The sequence below is a fragment of the Perna viridis genome, chromosome 9 (genome assembly GCF_037379345.1).
Source record: "Perna viridis isolate PV_CMFRI_1.1 ecotype Kerala chromosome 9, ASM3737934v1, whole genome shotgun sequence".
NCBI lineage: Eukaryota > Metazoa > Mollusca > Bivalvia > Mytilida > Mytilidae > Perna > Perna viridis.
In genome coordinates this window covers 30,729,329-30,740,432 of record NC_142453.1, presented here as the reverse complement: position 1 = coordinate 30,740,432, position 11,104 = coordinate 30,729,329, and the positions used below count along the sequence as shown (strand labels likewise).

The 11,104-nt window shown below is 31.5% G+C and overlaps 1 protein-coding gene across 1 annotated transcript; it reads left to right on the top strand.

The window, feature by feature from the left end:
- The first annotated feature begins 6,150 nt into the window (after positions 1 to 6,150).
- Positions 6,151 to 8,620, top strand: LOC148607768 (complement C1q tumor necrosis factor-related protein 2-like). Its single transcript, XM_088543564.1, has 3 exons — positions 6,151 to 6,169; positions 6,796 to 7,053; positions 7,503 to 8,620. The coding sequence occupies exons 1-3, from the start codon at positions 6,151 to 6,153 to the stop codon at positions 7,922 to 7,924; spliced, it is 699 nt and encodes a 232-aa protein (XP_088399690.1). The 3' UTR covers positions 7,925 to 8,620.
- Positions 8,621 to 11,104: the final 2,484 nt, after the last annotated feature.

Sequence of the window (11,104 nt, the reverse complement as noted above, 5' to 3'; positions counted from 1 at the left end):
AATTACATTACAGGAACAGCTGTTATGATTTTTTTTGGATATATCACGAAAAAGAGATAAAAAAAACACCAAAAAAACAAAACATAAAACAAAACAAAACAAAAACAAAAACAAAAACAAAACAAAACAAAAACAAAAACAAAAAACAAAACAAAAAACAAGTAAACAAAAAAAGAAAATAAAATAAACACGTATACAATTTTATATTTAACCACTTTTCCTCCCATCAAAAATGTGTATTATAAGGACATACATATTGAAAGATGAATACAACGTGTTCTGTTCACGTATGATTAAATGAATAATTAAAATATATTCATTGGTACAAATGCATTTGCGGATATTGGCCTGATAAAGTAAACATATTTCAACCAAAACCTTTAGACCTGAAGATTGTGTTTATTGTTAAAACATTATAGAAACTAACCAACCTTTGTTCCGTTCATGAACCTTGGGAAGAAACCGTTTTATTGATTAGGAAAATGTACTCAAAACATCAATTTTAAGATAAAGCAAGTTTTGCATTTTTTACCAATGACCAAACGACATTGATAACGCCTCAATAATTGTTAATTAATTTAATGCAATTGAAGTATTGAGTATTTCAATACCTCCAATTTTTTTTTTACGGTGACAGAAAATGTGGGGAAATTTTGCTAATTTTATAAAAAAAAAACCCAAACTATTTTTAGGAATAACGGTAATGAGATGACTAGTGCCCAGAGGAGATACTTTATAACTGAAATATTGATAAAATTGATCAATGTTACTTTGTCATAGTCACGTGGATGTCGTAGTTCATGAAAACTACGAAATGTGATTTTAAACAAAATATTTTCAATAATACACGAGCAATACAACTTTCACCGCTAATTGTATGATAATTATTCAGTCAAACAGATTATTCACGTAATGAAATCGGCACAAACAGTGATTGACAACCCTAATATTTTTATGCAATCGTTGCATTCTATGTGTCTGCTACGACTTGGTATCGCGGCATGAAAATTGTAGTAAGCAAGTATCCTCTGGTTACAATTTGTTAAGGGTTTACTTTGTTTCAAACCATTTCAAACAATCAAGTCTTAGCATAATAGACATTTGTTGGGCAAATTATCATCTCAGTGGTGAGACTGTGTAACAATGTTGGTCTATTTAAATCTAATCTTGTTTTTGCGCTAATTGTTGAGGAGTCCGGCTGTAGTCTACAATTCCTTATATTTATATTACGTTTGAATCATGACATTTATATTTTTCAATTATTTAGACACACGTAAAATACAAGCATACATACTTCTCACCTTGTTGTTTAAACCATTAATTCACCTGTTGCTGTATTACATCATTTATGTCTTCATGATTTGCATTTGGAGGCACATTCAAACTGTGTGTATGTCTTCTCAGAAATAATAATGCATCTTCAGATGGGAATATCGAAATAAGTGCCAAAACTAAACGGAACCGCTGTATCCTACTTCTGGTGTTGTATCAAATGTGTTATGACAGCAATGTCTTAGCTAGTATTTGAAGTGCTCTTATATTTATGTATGTTGTTTATATGAACATCAAAGGAAATTATGTCATAACTTCAATTGTTGCTCATTTGCTACTTACTTGATATATTGCGTTCAGAAACACTTTAAAATTGTTTACAAATAACAAGGTTTTACGTTTCTCTTATTCAAAGGCAATGTCTTAATGACCTTGTCCTATAATACAGAAGTGCAATGTATATGTTACCTGATTACATTGTAAGCAACCATTAACACACGATTCTTATCTAAATTAAAGCACCAGCGGTGAAGATCTTCATGAACTAGTCCTTATCATATAACTTTATATTTAAGATTTAGGGTCGTGGTCGTCAATTTGAACCGCAAGGAACCACAGACATATTTGATTCGACTTGCATATATTCAAGCCGGGAATTCATTACAGAATAAGACATTGTACATGTACATTTTGGATGTAGTATAGTACATGGGATACGATTATCCAAATATACCCCGTTCACCAACCCCAATATGATTTTCACGTATCCAAATACCTCCAATTTACAAAAAAATAAGCAGAAGCATTTTTGTATTTTATTGCAATTTTGTTTTGCTTCTTGAAGCTGCTGCTTCACTATAAAGATATCATCAAACAGACTTCATATGGTATCCTGAAGCCTGCGTTAACACATGCGGTTTTAGAGTTATATGCTATTTGAATATACCTCAGCATGAACCAAAATGCTATTTATTAACATATAAGCTATGTAAAGATGACATATTAGGCACTATCGATATACCAACGTCTCAAATATAATATAAGGAGGTAGACCTAGGGTAAGGGACACAACTCTTACAAATCATTGAAACGTTTGTATGCAGCATTTAACATCGATCTTATGTAAGAATCAAAGTAACTTGGACAGATTTCAAAGGAAAGCTTGAAAGGCTTTGGTGAAATTCCATATGATACAAACATATCACTGATTTCAAGAGTTATGTTTCTTATACTAGGTTAACATCCTTAAGCGCTCAGTTCACAGTTTGGTAATAAAAATAATTTGACGAAAGGGGAATTTTCGCAATTTTAAATTGTCCTCCATTTCACTTGTTATTGGCAATGTTTTTCAAAGACCTTACTTTAAATGAGCTTTATGCGTTCCAACATATTTCTTTAACATCTTATCTTTGCAATGAACCAAATAAATGAATATTGAATTTCTTCAAATATCTTTATGCGACAGAATGGTTACTCTACCCAGCTAAAATTGTTCCCACTACAAGTAAAACCAAATGTGATTTATAACGAAGATATCTATAACGTATCGTCAAGTACAAGCAGCGAAATATCATATCTCTGGTCACAAGAAAATAAAATAATAAATAAAAAAATTAAAAAAAAGGAATGTTTTTTCAGGATTGCAATATTTAATCAATTTTGTCATTTGTCATTTGCCTTCCAATAGCATTGTGTAAACATAATTGTTTGTGCTTACATTCATATTGATAGCCTCAGGTTCAAATAAGAACATAAGATGGACGATTAACAAACTCATACGTCATCTTGCTACGCCTTCTTTATTAAGTGATGAGAAATATCTTTTTTTATTCAGTCTATCAAAATGAGCAAATGTCAAGTGAATAACCTTAAAATGTCATGATGTCTGTCAGTGGTGTTGTTTTAAAACGTCAGTGGTAATGCAATCTGGTTATAAGACAACAAGATATAAAAAGACACTCTGAAAATCCTTAAAATCTTAACTAAAATATGCTATTCAGGTATTGCAATTAAAGTTTTCTATGAACTTAAACAGCCTTTATCTGCCTTTCTGACTGTCTGATGAAAATTCCTTGAAAACCCAGTTTTTTAAATCTACTTTAAAACAATATTTGGTCCGGTATTAATATTAATCTTTTACAGTACTTGATCTGGAAAAACTTCTTATTCTTTGGTATATGGGGGATGGGAAATGTGGAATGGGAAAATAGGAAAGTGTATGGGGATTTGGCTTATGAATTGGTAGTATGGGAAAATTAGAATTTTTAAATATTTTTTTGTATGAAAAATGTAATAAATCTAATTAAATATCATTAAAACAACAGTGTAAATGTAAAAGAATTTAAAAATATAAAATTTAACTTGATAATGTACATACTTGATACGTATTATGCAATTGGGATTCAATGGAGAATGGAGATTTTGCAATGGGGACTTTTGATGGGGACAATGGGGAATGGAAAATGGGGAGATGCTATTTGGTATAAGTTGGAAGTTTAAACCATTCAAGAGCTGTATATTGCTTATGAAATACCCATGCAATTTTCGATTAGATTTCAGATGTCTTACGGTTTCCGAGTTTTGAGGGGCCAATTGAGCTAGGCCTAAAAAGCCGATTTATTCAGCCAAGCGGAATAAAAAAATAAAAAATAACTTTTGCTGGCCAAGTGATTTCTCTCTGTAACTAAGTACATGATGTATGCTAGTAATTTTAAAGGCAGCTTTTCTAGGTGTTCATATGTAGGAACAGGGCAATGACCGTAAATTCAATAAACACACCTGATCGACACACGTATTTCATGTTGCTATTTATATGTGTAAAAAAAGAAACCAAAATAGGAAAACAATCAGCAAAATATGGGTATAATTAATTCAAATTGACTAAGACAATGGATATGTGTTGCTTTTAATATTTCACACTTAACAGATTTCGTCAGCGAAGTCCTATACATGTAGATGCTCTGCAACGTGAAGTGGCTTATTTTGGGAAGAATGTATACAGATCGGTATTGATTAGTGAACACTTAACGCCAACACAGATTTCTGTAGACAAAGACATTTTTTGGTGTTAGTTTTTGCGTGACTTTGTTAAGTAGCATGAGATTGACATAAATACAATTTGTTTTAATAACTAACTTTATGAAAACGGGTGCAGACTTTTATTGTAATTACTATGTTTCTTCGACTCACCTGTTAGGAGCCTCATGTGAAGTAAACAATCTCTTCTTTCTGATTGGTCAATTATAAATATCAATTTTACCCGTCATATCAGAGACAGATAACAAATTATTTTACATAAAATATTTCGATTTACCCACCCTCCTTCCTCTTCATCATTTATAGATTGAAGTCGTTTTATATAGATTGAATGCATTTTACTTGTTTGTAATGGGAACATTTAACCTCTTTCTAGGCCAGCTTATATTACGTTATGTTGTTAGGTGTATATATAGAATGTAAATATTGCATGTTTTTTATTTTATTCATGTTTAATGTGTATATAAATTGTTACGATTTTAGTAACAATTTCGTAATTTATTTTCGCCTTGGTCTAGTCGCAGGAGGTTGGTATAAACAGACAACGTATATCATTTCATGTTACATTTAGGACATTGACCATAAAAATATTAGAGTCATTTTCGATGCCAAAATTGTCAAGCTTGAAAAAGGGTTTAAATCCAAAATATTCTCTATTCCTCTGTATTTTTCTGTTATTCAAGACAACAGTGTTATTGCGTAGCTCAGTCTTGCAAAGCCTATGTTATATTATACTTTACAAATAGATCATAACGGACGGGAACTATTAAGCTAAAACTGGCTGTAAATGATACCGTGTAGTGTCATACAGATGATATAGAAGGACATAATACTGTAAAAGTACATTTATTTATGGGTACCAATTTTTCTGGTTCACCCAACTCACGAAAACAACGAATATTGGTAGCCCACGAACGATGATACTTTCATAGAACCATTTTTGCGGGAAATACATATTCGGAATGAGTGATTATATGATTATTAACAATTATAATTTGTAGTTTAAATTTGGCATGAACCCCTTGTATGTGATGTGTAGATTTAAAATATTCTTCAAAACGGTAAATATATGACTGTTACATAACAATTATCTATTTACTTCCAAATTTTAAGAACCTCTTCTGATGAAAACCTAAACCACTTTCAAATTGCTCGATTCTGTTCTATTGCCAATATGGAAAAAGCTCAGAAGCTACTGATAAGCAAGAATATTTATTTCTCGTAAGCCCCGTGCAGGTCCGGGTGTCAAAAGAATTGGCCTGCAGCAGCGCTAAGCTTGTCGTAAAAGGCGACTAAATAGTGCTCAGAAACCTAGCCGGGGGATATGCGCTCTGCTCACAGAACAAATGGGATGTGTGCTCCAGGCAGTGGAATTGGGTACCCCTGGCGTGTTACATGCTGGGGTTGTCAGGCTATAATACGGAAAAACAGACCGCAAACCATAGTGGTGCACCGTGTTAGGAAAGATGTCACGTTCCTCCACGTTAAATAACCCTGCTGTGGTATTCGATTGGAGTAGGAACCTTTGTTCTCCGCCACAGGAGGCTAAATTGCTCAACCTTACCCATCCCTCCCTTTTTCTAGTGGCAATCAAAATTTGTCGACCCTATTATCCTTGTGTCCCATCCCTTTTTTTTTCATTTCATCATCATTTCATATTCATGTTATCATCCATTTCATGTACATCGTCTGAATATAGCTGAAATTTGCTGCTCGGACGTTAAACCCCAACAAATATATTTCTCTCAAATGATGGTAATTGATATGTTCAGCTATAAAACGAACAGTTTTAGGCGTAAGTATCATATGTCGTGCAATGTTTGATTAAGATAAGTTGACCAAATGGTACCATATTATTTAGGTTAGTATGATATACAAGATAAAATATGATTGTCATACAGGTTCTCAAACTCCTGTCAAACATACCAAATACGTTGCAATGATAAGATGGCATATTTTATTCCAACAGTACATTTAAATATATAGTATATACATAAAACACCCGGTGTTATCTGTTATCTTGATGATGGTACTTTTTTTAAGTGAGCCCATCTTACTGTGTTGGTCTTTATTAAAGGTTAGCAATAGCTCGTATGTTACAATATGCAAAATATATCTAGAAAAAAAGAATATCTGAAAAAAAAACAAACGTTGAAAGTCCTTGTTTGCATTTACAAAAATTATACAATGCAATTTATAGGGACACTGATTTTAAACTAGTACTGGGGGCTTGTTGTAACTTGTTTTCATTACTTAACCCATTATTAAAGTGCAGCTACATTTGTGATAACTCAATTTTGTCAATTTGAAGTATTTATATACCTTAGATCGGTTTAAATTCAGACTTTCTCAAAATCCCCTTCAATGTACACTCTTATGTATTACATTATCAATAGCAAATACATTGATAATAATTTGCAATTTTTGTGCACTCATATTATCATTTCTAATCACATGATCAGGTACAATCAACGATTACAACTTGAGCTGTAACATGGGCGTTTTACAGTGTTTTTATTGTTGTTTTTTTCGTAAATCTAATTATTTTTTCTTTCACCGAAAGTCTTCTTTTGATCAACAATAATAATATATATGTTACAAAAGAACAGTTTGATGAACAAACTTTGAAAATTACTAGTTTGGAAAACAATTCTCAATCGCTCGAAAAAGCAGTGATACAGTGCAAAGAAAACGTTCTTAAACTTGAAAATAGGATAACATTTTTAGAAGGTGCTGTAGCAAAAGGTAAGTTTTGATATAATACATTTCAGTCCATTGAGTTTTAACAATAGATTTTACTGGTATTTCACAATCAAGCATTCCTTATTGTCAATTCACGAATAATGCAAACAGGAAAAAAACACAAAACGAACGTACCAAAATTGTTTGTTTTGTAATCTTAATTTTAATCGAAACTAGACCATCAAGATGAAAAAAAAAAACCACATTCCACGATATCATGCAAATAAGCTGGAAAGCTAGCATGCTTGCGAAATGACAACATCGGTTAGTAAATTTCCTCAAAATACTTTCTTCTGATTTTCGGAATATATTCACGTTTCGAAACAAACTACACAATCATTATTATTTTTTTTTGTATTTTCTTTTGATTAATTTGATATTTTCATGGCTTCATGAACAATATTGAAAAAAGGAAGGCTCAACTGCTATATATATTGTTTTTTTTTTTTCAGACAGTGCAACCGTTGCATTTGTAGCAGAACTGACCAATAGTATAGTGAACCCCCCGGCCAAATTCCACATCGTATTTGACAACATTTTGTTAAATAAAGGAAATGCTTACAATTCTAGGCATGGCTTATTTATAGCCAAAGTCCCGGGTATATACCATTTTGCAGTTGAAATTACATCGCCACCACAGTCATTGGCTGGTCATATGATGCATATCCTGATAATGAAAAACGACAAACCATTTGCCGTAACATTCCTAGACAGCAATACACATCAATATCTAAGACGTACAGGATCCATTTTACTAGAACTAGCTGTCGGTGATGATGTTTGGTGTCAAACTGATCAAATGAACGGACAAAACACGATTTTCGGTGGAAACACATATTCAATGTTTTCTGGGTTCTTACTTAAATCTCTTTAAATGTATATTGTCTTTAAAAAAAAACATTTTAAAATTACTGACAAGAAAAAAAAAACAAAAAAAACAAAAAACAAAACAAAACAAAACAAAAAACAAATTATGGTCTTATTGTTTTTATTGAGAGTTCATGATTATTTAAACATGATACTATCTTAGTACTTCCTTTCACTTATATCAAAGTTCAACACATAATTATTTTCCTGATCACCATTCTTCATTTGTTAGCGTTTAAGATTTAATCAATGCATTTGTAATACAATTCCTTCAATATTATCTGATTGTGAAAGTGGTTACTTAAATATAAACAGCAGATTTAGTTCTTCTTAACCATGATATTTAACAATGGACCAATATTTTGTTCCATTGTAATTATGATGTTTTTAAATAAATACACGTAGATACAGCTAGAAAGATTATTTTCACAAAGCTTATTTTGTGAACAAATGAATATTTGATAACTGTCATTTATGTATTATACTTTATGTTGTGTCACATCAATTGCAAATCATAGATCAAACATATGTTACTTTAAAACTGGAAATAAAATCAAAGAATTAGAAGATGTGGTTGCTAGAGGTAAGGTTTTTGTTGCAAGAGTTAATAATTTATTATACCTAGATGTATATGTGCAGAATACATCAAAGTTCATAACTAAGTTATAAGTACAAAAGCAACCAATAACTATGAAAGCGGACGAAATATTAGTTTAAAAAAAAAAAACAATTGCAACGAAAAAGCTATAGAAATTTGTAAATCTGGTAAACTCTTGCATTATGTTCTTGTGCAGAAGAAAAAAATACTTTTGCTTTGCAATGTTGTGATTATAACATTGATAAGGTGGTAAATATATCAAATTTTTACAGGTTTTACAAAATTATTTTGGCCAGTAAATAATTGAAATTAGTGTTTTGGTATATACCATACATCCAGTTCCACACGCTGAACATAGATTAAGGACCTCTTTTTGTCACGTAAACTGTTTCGATTATAAAATAGATTTCTCAATAGATTTGGATGACGTTTATTATATCCGCTTGTTTCAAAACGTTCAATCATAACATTGTGATACTAAAATTAGAAACACATAAATATTTTGTAATTCAATGAGATATGTTCAAACAAAACCATGCCGATGTTTAAGTCTTATATTTTATATGTCTTGGAAGCTATATTTGTAATTTGTAGAGATGCACTTCATTTAAGTTTTTTATCGATTTTATTCAACATTTGTCAGGCTGCATTTCGTTTTCGTTGCTGAACTGACCAAAGACCTCGTGAAAACATTCCACGTTACATTTTAACACGTTGCCCTAAATATTGGAGATACATATAACCCTAGACATGGTGTTTTTATCGCCAAAAATTTTGCTAATATCATTAAGTAATGGACAGTGAAATCAAGGAAACATAAAAGAATGTAATTCAGGGATAAAAACTATAGACAGGAAAACTGACACACTGCATAGAACACGGAATAATAAAAAAATAATATGTACAAAGAAATGGAAGTAAATAAGACTCAGACTCTACTAAAAATTTGGAGGTTGGACCAATTGTTCTGAAAGTGTAAGTGTCTTTTGCTTTTCTAGAAACATCCGCCGAGTTGTTCATAAAATGTCAAGACTGGGGAAGGCAAAAATGAATAAAAAACGACACGATAAACACATTTTGTGAGCATAGAAGGGTCTGAAAAATTGCCGACTATATTAGAACTGTCAAATTTGCAAATGTTTGGTCGTTCGCTCCGCTGTGACATCTATCAACACCGCCTGTACCCTAGACCACTCGACCAGCTAGGCTATATAAAGATATTACTTTTGATGGATAGGTCAACCTCCAACAGTGCTGGACTAAAATCCATGTATAATCATTTTCGTCGGAAACTTCACATGTCATGCAGACTGAATATAAGACTTCTATAAGATCACAGCGGACTGGTTTCTTTATCAGCCCAGGAAAAGTCCATAACAAACAAGCATAAGAAATCTTGAAGTGAATAACTATTAAATGTTTAGGTGTTGAAATTTGATATAAAGTATATGATATAGATATTTTACAATTACAATTAGGTTTCTGGCACAGGGTTGTGTCAAGATTGAAGTCATTGCTACTGACGTTATATGGATCCGTACGGTGTAACCATCTGCACCATGAAAACTGATTTGTTCAACGTGTCATAGTTTTCCTTTCCTCTTTCGTCTACCCCAGACTTGACTTTTATGAGCAACTAGGCGGTTGTTTCTAGAAAATCAGAGTACGCTTACCCTACCGGGTTAAATGTGTTTTACCGTTTTAGGGTTTTTTGCTTGTAAACTCCATATCATAATGTATATTTTGTAAAAGTTTTTCTCCTTGTTTTGTCTGATTTATCTATATAAAAGTCAATGTTTCAAATTTTATGTTTTATTCGCGTGTAAAAGTATGGATAATTTAAAACATATCGAATGAAGTAGGCTAGCGCTTCATGTCCAAAATGTGCGACCGTTCCGCTTTGCACACAAATGAAACATAAAAAAGGAAACATTCAACTCTTATAATTACATTTGATATATTTCTTTCATTGTATTTCTATTTTAGTCTTAAAAAGTACATAGAAAATACACAATACACGGTGCTAAAAAACAATCCAGTAGCAAGAAGATGTGTTTATCTACTAATAAAAAATCATTGGAAAAGATGAGTATCCAATGAGATTAAGATATTTTAATTATATGCATAACGAAATAATTATGTACGCTTAAGTCAAAATATTGTTTATCAATACACATGTATAAATACTAAACATTCCGTAAATTTATGCGCAGCAACAATAACAAGCTAAACCAAATAAACAGAACAATAATTAACAAAAATAAAAATCAAAGTCGAACCAATAATATTAAATAACAATTATAAAAAGAAAACCAAAACCGATTGGGTTGTCTATAACTATATTTCACTTTTTCAAAGCGAAAGAAATGCACTATTCCCGCATACACCCCAGATCACTATAGTAAAATATCAACGTCAATACATAATTGCGAGTTAGTTCTTTTCTCTTCAATATATGATTCATATTTAAACGGTTAATTTACTTCTCTTATACAATAAAATATAAGAGTTTTTGTATATGCCCCACCTTACACACATTTTACCTGGTTCAGTGACAGTGAAGTTCTTTAGACACATAAATACTATTTG

What these genes read in the sequence shown, in the direction of transcription:
- LOC148607768 (XM_088543564.1), top strand. An exon ending in AGAAGGTGCTGTAGCAAAAG is followed by an intron (nt 7,054 to 7,502) that starts GTAAGTTTTGAT and finishes TTTTTTTTTCAG; the next exon opens with ACAGTGCAACCGTTGCATTT.